General features: G+C 33.4%; 2 protein-coding genes across 3 annotated transcripts; one reads left to right on the top strand and one right to left on the bottom strand.

Moving 5' to 3' along the window:
• Positions 1-17: 17 nt before the first annotated feature.
• LOC103035479 (synaptonemal complex protein 3-like) lies at positions 18-6,253 on the bottom strand. 2 transcript variants are annotated; one of them, XM_022682494.2, is made up of 9 exons: positions 6,119-6,253; positions 4,036-4,100; positions 3,885-3,936; positions 3,394-3,428; positions 3,184-3,301; positions 2,079-2,178; positions 1,483-1,581; positions 1,290-1,394; positions 18-326 (listed from the first exon to the last, which is right to left on the bottom strand). In XM_022682494.2, exons 2-9 carry the CDS (start codon positions 4,079-4,081, stop codon positions 273-275), a joined length of 609 nt encoding a protein of 202 aa, XP_022538215.1. In that variant the 5' UTR covers positions 4,082-4,100; positions 6,119-6,253; the 3' UTR covers positions 18-272. The 2 variants fall into 2 exon arrangements, with proteins under 2 accessions (XP_022538215.1, XP_022538214.1); XM_022682493.2 differs by lacking the exon at positions 6,119-6,253 and adding an exon at positions 5,684-5,901.
• dram2b (DNA-damage regulated autophagy modulator 2b) lies at positions 6,184-16,331 on the top strand. Its single transcript, XM_022682492.2, has 9 exons — positions 6,184-6,322; positions 6,671-6,774; positions 8,460-8,623; positions 9,111-9,178; positions 9,960-10,102; positions 10,720-10,897; positions 11,988-12,070; positions 12,543-12,635; positions 12,773-16,331. Exons 3-9 carry the CDS (start codon positions 8,493-8,495, stop codon positions 12,887-12,889), a joined length of 813 nt encoding a protein of 270 aa, XP_022538213.2. The 5' UTR covers positions 6,184-6,322; positions 6,671-6,774; positions 8,460-8,492; the 3' UTR covers positions 12,890-16,331.
• The last annotated feature ends 715 nt before the right edge of the window (positions 16,332-17,046 follow it).

Raw genomic sequence — 17,046 nt, 5'->3', positions numbered from 1 at the left:
AGTGTACAGTTTATTTTGTAACTAATATAATTCTCTGGGGAAAATCAATACAGTAGATATGGAATATGAAATAAATGAACAAAACAGAATTAAAAAAGCTTATGAAGTCTAATTCATTAAGGGTGTTATTAATAATATGGGAATCAAGTAATCTAGCATGCAAACAATATTAAACATTAATCTCCTGCAGTTTGAATGTGTTGTAAACATATATTCAGAGCTTTAAGAAGACTTTTGTTTGATGTAAAGATTTGTACAGTATTACACAGTACCTACATCAGCATAGACTGCAGAGTTTTGCGCACTGACTGCATCTCCTCATGCTGCTGTAAAGGAAGAACAACATGCATTAGCATTGTTATTGATCTCTACTGTAATCTAATGCTGTTTTTTTTTATTTTTTTTTTTTAAACATACAGCTCCTAATACACTGGCATGCCAAAATTCATAGAATAGCAATATGTAAATTTATCACAAAGTTTTACCAAGGTCAAAAACTTGGGAAAGCCCACCCCTACATAAGCTGGGAGTTTTATAATTTGGGCGTGGCCCGATAGTGGGTACCAAATGCAGAGTTCATACACTTTTAACCAATCAGTTTCCATGACTTTTCCATACCAATTTTCATGACCAAACGATTTTTTTAAAACATAAGTGCAGACATGGATAATAAAACCAAAAATCAACTATAAACTATAATAAAAATTGATTACAGTAGGGCTTAAATTCATTTTATAAAAAAAAAAAAACATTTTATAAAATGTGTGTCAGATCCTGAAAGCTCCATTGTTTCGGGCTAAATTACTGAACTAGCTCTGAGCTGATGTATTTGTTACACAAAGATTTGAAGAGCAAATCTCTATGACTTTTTCAAAACTTTATGGGTATTTTTTTATTTTTATTTTAAGTTATCCAAAAGCAGTGTGTAAGACTGGTGGAGGAGAACATGATGCCAAGATGCATGAAAACTGTGATTAAAAACCAACCAGGGTTATTCCACCAAATATTGATTTCTGAACTCTTAAAACTTTATGAATATGAACTTGTTTTCTTTGCATTATTTGAGGTCTGAAAGCTCTGCATCTTGTTTTGTTATTTCAGCCATTTCTCATTTTCTGCAAATAAATGCTCTAAATAACAATATTTTTATTTGGAATTAATAAACCTATAAATAGCAAAATCAGAGAAACTGATTCAGAAACTGCAGTGGTCTCTTAATTTTTTTCCAGAGCTGTATAATAACTAAACATTCAAATAGTTTTAATAGACTGAGTCTGACTGGCACTTACTGTGTTCATGAGGATTTTCTTGTGGAGCAGCCCCATCTCCTGGCGTAACTCACTCACTGCTGTAGTGCTCTGCTCCTCGTGAGTGTTGTGCAGCTCCTGCATGCTCTGTGGATTTAAAGCAGGTACTGAAGGTGTCTGCACAACATCATCGCACTCAACAAAACAGTGTGTAGACTTGATATGTTTGTCATACTTTGATGTAGTGGTCGAGGAGCTGCTTAAGCGTCTTCAGCCTCTGGCCTTGGGAAGCTCTCATCTGCTTGAACATCATCTGCTGGTGCTGAAATAAAGCCTGACACAGAACAAGAAGTGGATCATTAGAAATTGACTTTTTACAATATTTTATTATGTTTTTAAAGGAATATCTATTAAAATATAATTTTGTACATGCTTTCAGATGCTTAAGAGAATCTTACTCAATTGACAAAAGTAATGCAATGTGCATAAAGAACAGAGGTAAATTTCTGACATCATACTGACTAAAATTGACTCTGCATCATGAAATTTTATTACGTTATTTTATTGTGATTAGGAACAAATGTAATTGTAGTGTATAGTGTATATTACCAGTTCTAAATCCTGCTTTCTGTTTCATTACAGAGAGTAGAATTTGAGCATATATTTATAAAAATCACTGTACAAACAGTTTTTGGCACTAACAGAGCATTTTGTTAGTGTCACAATATTGAGAAAAATATTGTGTATAATTAAAAATATAATTATTAAATATTGAGGAGCTGTATGAACTATTAACACACTAAAAATAAAAGTTCTTGTATGTATGGTTACCATGAGCTTCTTGTCTTGATCTTTGGCCTTCTGTATGTCTGACTCCCACTGCTGGAACACAGAGCTGAACTGGGTGCAGTAATCTTCTGACATTTGAGCCCTTTAATACACCAAAATATAAAATAAATCAACATTTAAATCTGTATAAATCTATAAAGCAGCATAAACACTCTGCAAAAATAATATCTTAGCAAGTGAAATGCTAGTAAATGTAGTCTAAACATCTGCTATTTCTCAAATTGAGATATAAAGAAATAAAGTATTTATTTATAATCTATAAGAATTAATTTGTTATTTACAAATTAAACTTTAAAATTGTCATTGTATTAGCAGATATGTTTCCTTAAATCAGGAAACAACTGATCAGTAAGTTTTTGTTTCTCAAGAAATAATGCTTAAAACAAGCAAAAATGTCTGCTAATGGAATAAGACTTTCAGTAGATTAAACTGCTTAAAACAAAGAAATATAAGTTAGAAATATGTAAATATGTATGTAAAATTCTGACAACAATGCAAAAATGAGCAATTTCAGATATTTAAACTCGATTTAAAAGGATTTAACTTGCAAAGGATTTTTTATTTTTGCAGTATAAAGATTCCAAATAACTATATAATTCTATATATGTAGGTGATAGAAAATGACCTTTTATTCTGCAGTAAAATAACTTATTTACATTCTAAAACATTTTAGGACTGAAATCTCCTACAGGACACTTGGAGAAGCTGCCTGAATTCTCTCTACTCCACTTAATAATTTCTGATTAGTTACAGGAATTAACCCAAATTCTGCATGTTTAAAAATAAAGATGTAAAAACTAGACAAACATAACAAAACTAAAGGTTTGGAGGAGAGAAAGTGTTTAATTTATATTCAGGAAAATGTTGATTTTAGAATGGAGTTCAGGAAAGAGACAATTTTTTACGATTTTGTTCATTATATTTTGACATTAGCAGATTAACTGAGATATTTTTTTTGACAATTTCTCTGTGATTTAGTGGTGTAATATCAAGCAGACAACTGACAAAAATCCTGGCCTGTTAAGGGGTTAAAATCTTTATACAAAACAGTTCATCACTACTCTGCCATGTCAATAGCATTTGTTACCGCTCTTTCTGCTGAGACCTCCACATCTCTTCAACCTTCTGCTGGCTGGTTTTGAGAGAAGAGCTGGTGAAAGACTCTAAACATTTCCTCTTGGCCACAAATGCTTTGTTTATGTCAACTGTTAAGAAATGGTGAATTAAAACAGAACTGATCAAATTCTTAACAGATTTCTCTCTGTTATTTACACACTGATATATGCATCAATAGTACCTCTAAAACTGTCCAACATGGCCATCACCTCCCCACTGCAGACAGAAATTAAAATTATATTAGTTTTAGACAGGCCACAGTATTACACAATACAATACAGTAAAAAGTATCCAGACACAGACCACTTTTACTCAATCAACAGCAACATCAACTCTATTCTAGTAGATGTTGTAACACTCTTGGACAAGGATTTGATTGTAGTCGGCCCCAAGAGAGTGAAAGAATTACTGGGGTCAGGCACTGAGGCTAGACTACACGTTCTTTTATACAAACTCAAACTAAAATACGGTATTAGATAGAGCTTTACACTGCAGAGAAAGCTGCTCTACTGAGCATTTTTCTATAAAGAGTTAATACAGGTGTGTGTAAACGCCTGCATCAGAAACTCTAAAGCAGTTAAAGTTTATAAGGGTTTTTTAAATTCCTTTGGACATGCGATTATACTAGCTACCTATGTCTCTGAATGTAAAACCAATCTCAGAATCTATTACCCCTGTGAGATTTCTGTGGATGATCGGCGTTTCCTCCCTTTAAAAGAAGAACCTGGACAAAAGCAAACACATGTTTAAGGTGCTGATACTGTGAATCAGTATAACCTATAACAGTATAATCCATTTTTTTTTCCTTTTTATTGATCAGTACCAGGTTTGTTGGTGTCCGCATTGGCAATACAGTCCTTCAGAGACATTGCTGGTGTTCTTAAGTACCTATGAAACATAAATGTGAAAAACTGTACTTAGTTAATAGTTATAAATATATACCTTATATACCTTAAATTCAGTGTTTTTTTCATTATTTAAAAAATGTATTATATATTAATGATAAAGTCATCCAAACTATAAAGGAAAACAAAAACCAAATCAGAATATGTTTTAGCTTTATGATTTGGAATCTGGAATGGCTTTCAGTTAACAGCTGTGCCTTGTCAAGAATTAATTACTTGAATCTCCTGCCTCTTAATGTGTTTGAGACCATTAGTTGTGAAGTTGTGAAGAGGTAGAGTTACAGGTATACAGTGAATAGCCCTATTTGAGTAATATTATAATCCATATTTTGGAACTTTAAAAGCATCCTCAAGTGCAGTTGCAAAGACCATAAATGTGTATGATGATGAAACTGGCACTCATCAGGAACACCCCAGGAAAGGAAGAGCAAGAGTTTCCTCTGTTGCACAAGAAAACAGCACCCCAGATAAGAGCACCTAAATGTTCCATATTTGTATTTTGCTTTGTTTAACACAAGTTACTACATAATTCGTAATTCCTTATGTGTTCCTTTATAGTCTGGATGACTTCAGTATAAATTTACAATATAAGGAAATATAAAAACATAAAAACAATGAATGAGAATGTATAATGATAAGCTAGCCAGGTTTTGTGAATTTAACACAACCACAAGCAATTAAGTAAAAATACATTGCATATATAAATAAATGAATATCATTATAACTATCTAGCCTAACCTAGGTAGTTATATAGAAAACACTTTTAGCTAGTTAATTAACTACTGCTTCTTTTACAGCTATCATTAAAACATTAAAATAAATCATATTAAGAGCAATTTAAATGTTAAATGTTTATTTGTCTTGTTGACTAATTTTAGGATATAGATAGGTAAATTAAACATTTTCAAAAAACACAAACATTTTGTGATAGCCAGTTAGCTAGCTAGGCTAACTAACTATCTAGCTAGCTAGCTAGCTAAATATCTAGCTAGCTATCCAGCTAGGCCTACTAACTAACTAGCTAACTATCTAGCCAGCTTACTTTCTAGCTAGCTAACTAAATATCTAGCTAAGTAACTATCTAGCTAGCTATCTGGCAAGGCTTACTAACTAAACAGCTAACTAACTAGCTAGGTTAACTATCTAGCTAGGCTAGCTAACTAACTAGCTAGGGTTAACTAAGTAGCTAGGCTAACTAGCTACAGGTGCCGTTTTTACAGTAGCCACGCTAGCTACAAAAAAACTATTTAATTAGCTAGCTAGCGTTTAAGCTAATTAAGCTTTGGTTAGTTTTGCTTGTGTAAATGCTGGTAGGTCCACATATATGCGTTTAAAATATTAAAACAAGACATATATTAAATATTAAAACAATTTACATATATAAGATAAGCGTAAATACGCGCTTATCTCCTAAAGTAGCTAAAAAAAACTAACAAACAAATTAATTAGCTAGCTAAGCTAAGTAGTTCAGCTATCTAATGTAGCTTAGCACGCGTTAGCCCGTTATAGCTAACCTAATTGTACCGTAGTTAACAACACAGAAATATATAAATATGGCGTAAATACGTGATTAACGCTGGATTAGGCAACAGATGTGAGTATTTCTGCGACAATTCTCCAGAACAAATATGTTCTAAACGTTAGCACTGCTAGCTTGGCTGATAATTTCCCTCAGACTGTTAGCACTAGCTAGCTATTGGCCTCGTCTCCAGAAGCAGCCTTTTATGAATTAAAGAATATTTTTATAATATTACAACAAAGAAAAATTATATAATCCTATCTATATTTTTTGCAATCTACTAATTTTTAAAAAATGGAAAAATCTCAAAATTTTGGATTTTTTTTTAATTGTACGGCAGAAATAAAAAAAAGTAAAAAAATGTGAAAAACGAAAAGCTATTTCTATTTGACTATACTGAATTGAAAAAAAATTAAAATTAATGTTTTAGACACTAATTTCTATATGCTGTATATTTATGATAAAAACAGCCTGTTCCTCACCGCCCCCTGCCGGTTCAACCAGGTTCTACAGGGTCACTGCGGATGACGTAGGCGAGGCGCGCGCAGCTGATAGGAAGTGGACAGACAGATCTCACAGTGAGGCAGGAAAAGTCTGATCTCCCTTTGATCTTCTTCTTCAGGTGAGACAGGATGACCCCGCCAGGGCACGGAACCCCCGGATGACGTCTGCAGCCCCCTGAATAGGTGAGCGTGGTGTGTGTGTGTGTGCGTGTGTGTTTAGTGCTGAGCAGCAGCAGCAGCAGCGTGTACAGAGCAGAGTGTTTATCTGGGGAAAACTATTTCTTTATATATGCAGATCTGCTCTCAGACAGACTCTCTCCCACAGGTACACTACGATTAAACCTGTTAATCAACATAATAATTAATAATCAATTAATAATACAGATTAAACAGGTAAACAGTTCAGTAAAGTGAAAGAAAAAGAAATCTGTTGGTTCTGTCACAGGACTCTCTCATGTGTGTCTAAACCACAGGAAGTGAGAACTTGTGATGCTAAAATAAACATCTGTGGCTTTCATTTCATCTGAACAGAGAAAAGCTGTCGATTTATTGTTCAGACTGGGAGTGCTGGGAGATCTGGGTGTCCAGAGACGGGTTATTTGGAATTTGGAGACTTGACTGGACTGTACTTTAAGGTATGTATTTAAAGGGGGCTGAGTTAAGGTATTTTGCTATTGTACACAGTGTATAAAAGTCAGTGCTTTAACAGTAATGTGCTCATTTTATTTTACATAGATGTTTAGTGCTGTAACAATAAACAAAATTCACCATTCAATTTGGTCCAATACAGTACCAGTCAATAGTTTGTGATTTCTGAGGCAGGAACTTGTCCTGTGCAACAGAGGTAACCCTTGCTCTTCCTGTTCTGGGGTGAGCCTGATGAGTGCCAGTTTTATTATAACGTTATCACTAGGGAGGAGTGTGAAGACTAGCACATGCCTCCTCCGATACATGTGGAGTCAGAAACCGCCTCTTTTTTTAAACATTGGGAGGAAAGCGCAGCGACTCGGTTCTGATACATCAGCTCACAGACTCAGCCTTGTGCTGATCCACATCACCCTAGGAGTGATGAGGGGAAAGTGCACCATCTACTGTTCCCACCCACCCACCATTGTGCTCTCTCAGGGCTCTGGCAGCTGATGGCAAGCTGCATGACTGGGATTCGAATCAGATTGATTTCCTTCAATCCTTTCTTTCGGATTGACTGACCTTCATACCAACTCTAACTTTTCACAACTTTACAACTGATGCTCTCAAACACATTAAGAGACAAGAAATTCTTGATGAGTTCAGCACAGCTGTTAACTGAAAGCCTGAATTCCAAGTGACTCTACCTCATAAAGCTGACTGAGAAAATCCAGCTGAGATGTTCAAAACTGATCATCTAAGCAAGAAGTGCTACTTTAAAGAATGTAAAATACAAACATATTCTGGTTTGTTTAACACTTTTTTCTTTAATAAATAATTCCATATGTTTTCTTTATAGTTGATGACTTTAGTATTAATCTAATGTTTACTGTACATGTTTTAATACAGCAAAAAATATATATATATATATACTATATATATATCAACATTTACAGCATATGAAGAACTAAACTGTTCTGTTATTCCTTATTAAATACCCTAACCATCGCTAATATGTTAGACCTGACCTTACACTTTATTCTTTTTTATTCTATTGTAGTGTAATGTTGTTACCTATAAGCTATTTTTAAGAGAAAAAAAAAATTCAATAATATGGTACTGTGCTTTTCCGTGCATGCCAGGTTTGAGGTTTAAGTTTTTCTGAAGTGAAACTTGTTCACTGTGATCGGTCACGTTTGTATTTCTTAGTGTGGGAAGTTAAAACGTTAAAAAAGCTAAAATAAAAGCTATATTAAATAATATGTCCGTCTTGATCTAACGTGTTAACCCTGAGTTATTAAGTTAACCCTGATCTAATGTATTAGCCATACGCTAATTTTCCTTCGGGATAAATAAAGTACCTATCTATCTATCTATCTATCTATCTATCTATCTATCTATCTATCTATCTATCTATCTTTCTATCCATCTATCCATCTATCCATCTATCCATCTATCCATCCATCCATCCATCCATCCATCCATCCATCCATCCATCCAATGTGTTTATTCCCAATCTGGCACATGAGCAAGCATTATAGCGTAGTGTATTAGTCCTAATATAGGCTAGACGTGAGGTACTGTATTAGATCTGATTTAATGTAATGGTTAATCATGTTAGTGTGTGATGAGTGTTTGGAGCACTTTGCTAGATGTTTTACATACTTGTGTGTGTGTGTGTCTGTTCCTGCAGGATCTGGTGTGTGTGCATGTGTGTGTGTGAGAGATGTGGTGGTTTCAGGAGGGGATGTGTTTTCTGCCCGTGCTGCTGGTCTGTTGGACAGCGGCCACATTTATCTTCGCCTACATCACAGCCATCAGTCTGAGACATGTCGACCCGTTCGTCCCGTACATCAGGTGAGAGACAGACGGACAGACAGATGGACAAGAAACCTCCACACACTTTTCTCATATTAAAAGTCACTAACTATAAATAAATATTCAACTCTGGAAAAAAATAAGAGAGCACTTAAAAATAAGGATGAGTTTCTTTGATTTTATCAAATTGAAAACCTCTGGAATATAATCAAGAGGAAGATGGATGATCACAAACCATCAAACCACCAAACTGAACTGCTTGAATTTTTGCACCAGGAGTAAAGCAGCATAAAGGTATCCAAAAGCAGTGTGTAAGACTGGTGGAGGAGAACATGATGCCGAGATGCATGAAATTAAAACTGTGATTAAAACCCAGAAACCAGGGTTATTCCACCAAATATTTAAATATTTCTGAACTTTTAAAACTTTATAAATATTTTTTTTTATATTATTTGAGGTCTGAAAGTCTCTTATTTTTTTCCAGAGATGTGTATATACTCATAATGTGTATTTGTGTGTGTTACAGTGACACTGGCACAGTGGCTCCTGAGAGGTGTGTGTTCGGGCTCATGCTGAATGTGTCTGCGTTTCTCGGTACGATCCAGAAGCTTCAGCTGTTAAAACAAACCTTTTTTATCTCTACCTACATGAAGACATGTGACAGAACTTAGTTAATTTAAAACTCTGCTAGCCTTGTCTGAATTTACACAGATTGTTTCAAACTCAAGACAAAAGACAAAATTAAATCACTTGTTTTTAGAAATGTGCATAAGTAGTATTACAATTATATTTTTCTCTTCAAAGCTGCTTTGTGACAACTTCTTTTGTAAAAAGCGCTTTATAAATAAAAATAAATAACATTGAATAAAATTATTAAATCGTATTTATATGTATCGATATGTGGCATCAAATATGGATATTTTATTCATACTTATCATACTCATATTTATAACAGGCACTCTAAACTCCCAGTTAGCCTTACAAAAGACACTGCTTCATTACTCCACATGATAAAATCGAATAGTGTAAACCTGCGGTGAAGAATATTGGTTGTGAAATTCTGTGAAACTGACACCAGTAAATCTATAATTCCTGCTATTTGATTATTTAGGAGTATTTTATCTTCTTCAATAACACAGATGCAGCAATCTTGTGCTTTATCATGCATCACAGAATTATAGTATTGTGATATTGTTATTGAGTGCCTATTTTCGTTACTAAACTCAAGTGTTGTACAGAGGAAGCATTAAGGCTAATCTATTATATATAATCTAATATAGTCTATAGTCTAATCTAATCTATATACTTTTAGACCTAACTTATATATGCATCTATATCTTCAGCCTTCTCTCACTGTGTCTGTGTGTGTCTGCAGGTATTGCCACCATGTATGTGCGCTATAAGCAGGTGCAGGCGCTGACGACTCTGGATCAGAAGCGTGTTCACCTGCTGAACTCCGCTGGCTTCGTGCTGGGCTGCACCAGCTCCGTCGGCATGTGCGTGGTGGCAAACTTCCAGGTAAAACTGCATTGTTCATTTAAACTGCTTTATTATCTTTAAAAAGTTTATATGATTTAATTCTTACAACTATTGAAGAAATGAAGAGAGCACTTCAGTTTCTGAATCAGTTTCTCAGATTTTGCTATTTATAGGTTTATGTTTGAGTAAAATGAACATTGTTGTTTTATTCTATAAACTACAGACAACATTTCTCCCAAATTACAAATAAAAATATTCTCATTTAGAGCATTTATTTACAGAAAATGAGAAATGACTAAAATAACAAAAAAAGATGCAGAGCTTTCAGACCTCAAATAATGCAAAGAAAACAAGTTCATATTCATAAAGTTTTAAGAGTTCAGAAATAATCAATATTTGGTGGAATAATCCTGGTTGGTTTTTAATCACAGTTTTAATTTCATGCATCTTGGCATCATATTCTCCTCCACCAGTCTTACACACTGCTTTTGGATAACTTTATGCTGCTTTACTCCTGGTGCAAAAATTCAAGTAGTTCAGTTTGGTGGTTTGATGGCTTGTGATCATCCATCTTCCTCTTGATTACATTCCAGAGGTTTTAATGTTCAAAGTGGGAAAGAAATGAGAATATTTCTCTCTCTTTTTTTCTGCTGCAGAAAACGACACTGTTCTCTATGCACCTGGTGGGGGCGGTGTTGACGTTCGGAGTGGGGGCGCTGTACGTCCTGGTCCAGACCCTGCTGTCCTTCAGCATGCAGCCGCACATCCACGGCAAGAACATATTCTGGACACGACTGACCCTCTGCTTCTGGACCTTCAGCAGCATCATCAGCAGTATCCTCACCTGCTGAAATAGCAAAAATATATAAAATATATTTTTAAACACGTTTAAAAACAATATAAAGTATATCTCCCTACAGATTGTACACATTTTATTATACACATGTTTATTCACTTTGTGTGTATTGGAGGAACACAAAAAAGTGGAACATCAAGATTTCTGGAGATCAATCAATCAATCAATCAATCAATCAATCAATCAATCAATCAATCAATCAGCCTTTATTTTCATTCGGGAAAACATTTAGGGAGACCCTCATTTACAATGACGCCGAACATTTACAGCATCAAAGGGATTGAAAATATTTAATAAGAAGTTAGAAATAATATGAAATAAAATAGTAAAGAAATATATATATATATATTAATATATTTAATATATTAATATTAAAAGTAATTTTAAATAATAATTCTAAAAATTCTAAAAGACCATAAAAAGCTTTTAATTGACACACAAAAAGTAAAGAATTTATAAAATATAAAATAAAGAAAAAGATAATAGTAAAAGTAAAAATATGATAAAATGATAAAATTAATATTATGAACTAAGAATCAAAATATAAAACATTACAACAATAGAATAAAAAGAAATAAGAAATAAATCAAATGAATTAAAAATTAAAACAATAAGAAAAAGATAAACTAATAAAAAAAAACTTTAAAAATGAGGGACTAAGAACTTTAAAATAGCACACATTAACAGCAGATTAAAAACAGATTAATAAAAACACACGTTTATATACACACAGAACCTTCAGGCAGAATATCACATGCAAATACTGTAGGTAGGATAGAGATTGCAAATTTAATTCAGTATGAATTAAATGCATTTCTTGCATTTCTTTGAGCTTGTTAATGGTGTAAAATAGCAATTAGTTTGCATTGGCCTTGCTATGCCTCTTTCACTAGCATTGTAAAAGCTCTGTATTTGGGAATGCTAGTTAAAAACAGTAAAAAAGTACTCGTTATCATGTTTTACTACAACCAAAGTCAATTTCACACCAAATTTCTCCTTTAAATGTGGTCCAACGTTAATTAAATCAGTGTTTTTATATGTTATCGTTGTTCCTTAACTGTGCTGCAGTGTTCGTGTCTTCTCTGATTATGTACAGCAGTTTACCTGGAGTGGACGTCCCCAAAAAACTGCACTGGGAGCCCACTGACCCGGTCAGTGTGTGTGTGTGTGTGTGTGTGTTCAGATTTCCTGCATTCACAGCTTATCGCAGTATGTGTGTGTGTGTGTGTGTGTGGGTACCACTTTAAAATAAGACTACCATTATAAAGGGTTTATAAATGGTTTACAATTAGTTTATTAATGGTTACTAATTATGTTGTAAATGCCTCAAAAATCATTAATAATAATCGGTTATAACACATACGTAGGAAGGGCAACAGTATAGATGGCTGTGGGTTCATAACTGTGTTATAACTGATTATTAATGATTTTTAAGGCATTTACAACCTCATTAGTAACCATTAATAAACTAATTGTAAACCATTTATAAACCCTTTATAAAGGTATTCTTATTTTAAAGTGGTACCGTGTGTGTGTGTGTGTGTGTGTATATTAGAAATGTAAGCTAATGTGAATACCTGGTCATAATGTTTTGGCTTGTCTCTCTCTCTCTCTCTGTTGCAGGGTTATGCGGCCCACATGGCCAGTACAGTATCAGAGTGGTCTCTGGCCTTTTCCTTCATCAGCTTCTTCCTCACCTACATCAGAGACTTCAAAGTAAGACCACACACACACACACACACACTCACACACACACACACACACACACACTCAAAGCATCAGACAATGCTTTGTTCATTGTACTCAAGTCATGTGATCACTGAGTGTGTGTGTGTGTATGGTTCTGTTTTTAGAAGATCAATCTGAGAGCGGAAGCAGACCTTCAGAGCAGCACCCTGCATGACTCCGCCCACCACACCTACACACACACACCTGGGGAGACATCACCATTGCTCGCAGGGTCCATCTGAAACACACACACACACTCACACACACACACACACAGATACGATCCTGTTCTGAATTCCTTTCAGGTATTTTTGAAGATTTTGAAGGATTTCTGTGGATTCCGTCTCACTTTAGTACTTTCTTGAATTCTTGTATTTTTAATACTTAAAGCAGCTAACAGATCAATGTTTGTGTTTATTTTTTTAATTAACCATTAAATCGCTGCCCTGCAAATGGTCCTAACCTTTTATAATGAAGAGAACAACAAAAATGACTCAGAAATATGGTACATTACATAAATGAAAGGGCTCATATCCTGGAAAAACAGATTCTCAGTTTAAGATCATTGGCGAAAGTGATGTTCACTCTCTGGTATAGAGTATAGTCTGTAACTGTTGTTCTCAAACTGTGGCGCATGTACCGCTGTTTGTACACAAAGCATCTTAGGGTACTACACCAGATACCAGATGCATACAAAAAATGTGAAGGATTAAAATGTAGAACGTTTTAAATTGTAATTTTCTAAACTTCAGATTTGTTTAATATGTAATCCAGTAGTAAGACCTTATAGATAACCCCACACTTAGTTATTTACTCGCTTAACTACAGTTCTATCTATAGACCTAAAAGATTTGAACCCTGTGGAGAATTTTCCACAATTTCCTACTATTTTTACTTTGGGTTTAATAGTTTAATGACTAACATAGGGTTCAAACGGGTGGCAATAGATACTGTAGTTCACTACAATGCATTGCACTCTTTTTATTTCCCTCTGTTATTTCTAGGGGTGTGAAAATATATCAATATTGCGATAAATCGTTTCGATACGTGGTGCCAAATATAATATATATATTTATTGAAACATAGACACTCTATACTCCCTCGCCCCTTAATCTGACTTACTAAAGTGACTGCCTCATTACTCCACATGATGGCGCTATAATCAATTGAATAGGGTGAATTTTGTAATTTGGAGATATGCAGTCTAAAAAAAAGTTAGAAAACCACTTACTGTACTATGTACTAATATGCCTCAAATACTGCCTCATTTCTGTGTTCTTCACAAAATTAATATTCATATATATATATACTCATATATACAGGGATACTTACAAACTATATTTACATATATTAAATCAGTCTGTCTCCATCTATTACACTGACAGAAGTTTAGCTTCTTGCATTGAGCTTAAAGCAGTTAACAGCCTGGGCTGGAAAGAGGTGTAAAAATGTTTGTGTAAAATACATGTTTGTGAATGACATAAGCTGCAGATTTAAAACACTCAAAACTACACATAAAAAAAACAATGGAAGCTCTTTTCCATCACTTAAAATAAGGAAAAAATAATCTGGCCTTTTTTTCATAGTTAACTGAGATACAAAGTCATAATTTTGAAATACTTTTAATTACTTTTGAGATACTAAGTCATTATTTTAAGATAGTATCTGATCATTTTGAGATATGAATCAAACTTTTGAGATACTAAGTTGTTATTTGAAGAGACCAAGTCTTTATTTTGTCTGATCATTTTGAGATATAAAGTCATTAGTTTGATATATTAAGTCATTTTAAGGTATTAAGCCATTATTTTGGGATATGAAGTCAATTTTAAGATACGAAGTCATTATTTGAGATAGTATCATATAATTTTGAGATAGTATCGTATCATTTTGAGATATGAAGTCATGATTTTGAGATACTAAGTCATTATTTTGAGATAGTATCATATCATTTTGAGATATGAAGTCATGATTTTGAGATACTAAGTCATTATTTTGAGATAGTATCATATCATTTTGAGATATGAAGTCATGATTTTGAGATACTAAGTCATTATTTTGAGATAGTATCATATCATTTTGAGATATGAAGTCATGATTTTGAGATACTAAGTCATTATTTTGAGATAGTATCGTATCATTTTGAGATATGAAGTCAATTTTGAGATACTAAGTCATTATTTTGAGATAGTATCATATCATTTTGAGATATGAAGTCAATTTTGAGATACTAAGTCATTATTTTGAGATAGCATCGTATCATTTTGAGATATGAAGTCATGATTTTGAGATACTATCGTATCATTTTGAGAAATGAAGTCGTAATTTTGAGATGATTTTGAGATTTTGATACTTTTACATTATTTTAAAATATTAAGTCATTATTTTAAGATGATATTTTGAGATTCTGATATATGAATCATAATTTTGATATACTAAGTGATTATTTTAAGATAGCGTCTTATTGTTTTGAGGTATCAAGTCATAATTTTGAGATACTTTCTCATTATTTTATGATACTAAATCATTATTTTATCTGATCATTTTGAGATATGAACTAATTATTTTGAGATTTTTGAGTCATTTGAGGCTATCTTATTTTTATTTTGTAATATATTTTTTATGTCTTCAGTGAATCCTTTCTTTAGTGAAATATCTTCTGCACAATCTACAGTTATCTCAACATAATGAGATAGCGTCTCAAAATAATGACTTCGCAATAGCACTATACTTAATAATAGAAACATAAATACGTGCTGCAGTTTTATTTGTATTTTAAGTGGTGGGAATGGGCTTCCACAAACTACCACTATTTAAGGATTTTCCCACTTGAACACTTTATACTCATTCCAGCAGGTGGCGCTATTAACTAAAGACTGATCTCACATGGTGATTAATGAGCATCACACCTATTAACCTATTCAGCTGTTTTAAAATGAAAAATAGAAATGTGTTATTATTATTAACTCAGAGGGTGTATTTTATTTTATTTTATTTTATTTTATCGCAGCCTGAGCCTGACTGAACCTGAGATTTAATCGCTGTATCACTCTGAGTTATTATTCTACACTTTAATAAGAAGTTTTATTTTCACTGTATGCAGCTGTTGTGTTTTATTTCTGTTCATATTTGAAGGTTTTATGTTAAATTCAGTATTTTGTGCTTTAAAGACAGAAGCTTTGTCTTTATGGGTTGGTTCCAATTAATAAAATCATCTAGAATAGTTTAATCATCTTTTAATTTGTATTTAAGACTGTTTAAGGACAGCTGACAATATTAACAGTGAATAAAAGTGATAAGCTAAATGCTAAGGCTGTGTTCACATTATCAGTCTGAAGTTACTCAAATCTGATTTTTTCAGGGCAGTGTGGTTGTACATCATAAGTTACATAAGATTCTTGGTTATGTAACGTGGATCTTGAGTAATTTTACCTCTACACAGGAAGAACAGGTGTACACAGGTACACACAGGTGTTGATCAGAAAAACAAGTTTACCACCAGGAAGCACCACTTAAAAACTCTGAAGTCAGACACATTAAAATGATTGATGCAGCACAAGCCAGACATTTAATTAACGCTAAGAAATATTAATGTATGTTTTGCATGTTAATTTTATTAGCAACATTATTTTCAAGCAGCAGATTCATAAGCATTAAAATAAATAAATCATTTTTTAAAAAGCTCATCAGTCTCTATGATTTTTTTTTCTTCACATGCAAATCACATGAATGAATGTGACTGTGAGAACAGGTTTCACCTAGCTGGCCGTTTATAAATTATAAACGAATATTAAGTTTTCCTGAATATTACTCACTTAAGCCTTGGATAAACTACACAACTTTTAAACGGTAACTAAACCCCCTGATTTTAGCTGGGAGGAGTAGTTTGGGAGGGTCACTGGGTGATGTATGGGTTTAGGGGAGGGGGAAAATATATATATATATATATATATAAGAGAGAGAGAGAGTGAGAGAGCACTTAAAAAATGATGGCTTTCTTTGATTTTACCAAATTGAAAACCTCTGGAATATAATCAAGAGGAAGATGGATGATCACAAGCCAGCAAACCAAGCATAAAGTTATCCAAAAGCAGTGTGTAAGACTGGTGGAGGAGAACATGATGCCAAGATGCATGAAAAAAAACTGTGATAAAAACAGGGTTATTCCACCAAATATTGATTATTTCTGAACTCTTAAAACTTTATGAATATGAACTTGTTGTTTTCTTTGCATTATTTGAGGTCTGAAAGTTCTGCATCTTTTTTTGTTATTTCAGCCATTTCTCATTTTCTGTAAATAAATGCTCTAAATGAGAATATTTTTATTTGGAATTTGGGAGAAATGTTGTCTGTAGTTTATAGAATAAAACAACAATGTTCATTTTACTCAAACATAAAC

The sequence above is a fragment of the Astyanax mexicanus genome, chromosome 24, assembly GCF_023375975.1.
Source record: "Astyanax mexicanus isolate ESR-SI-001 chromosome 24, AstMex3_surface, whole genome shotgun sequence".
NCBI lineage: Eukaryota > Metazoa > Chordata > Actinopteri > Characiformes > Acestrorhamphidae > Astyanax > Astyanax mexicanus.
The sequence above is the reverse complement of the archived record's forward strand: the minus strand, read 5'-3'. Positions and strand labels throughout refer to the sequence as shown.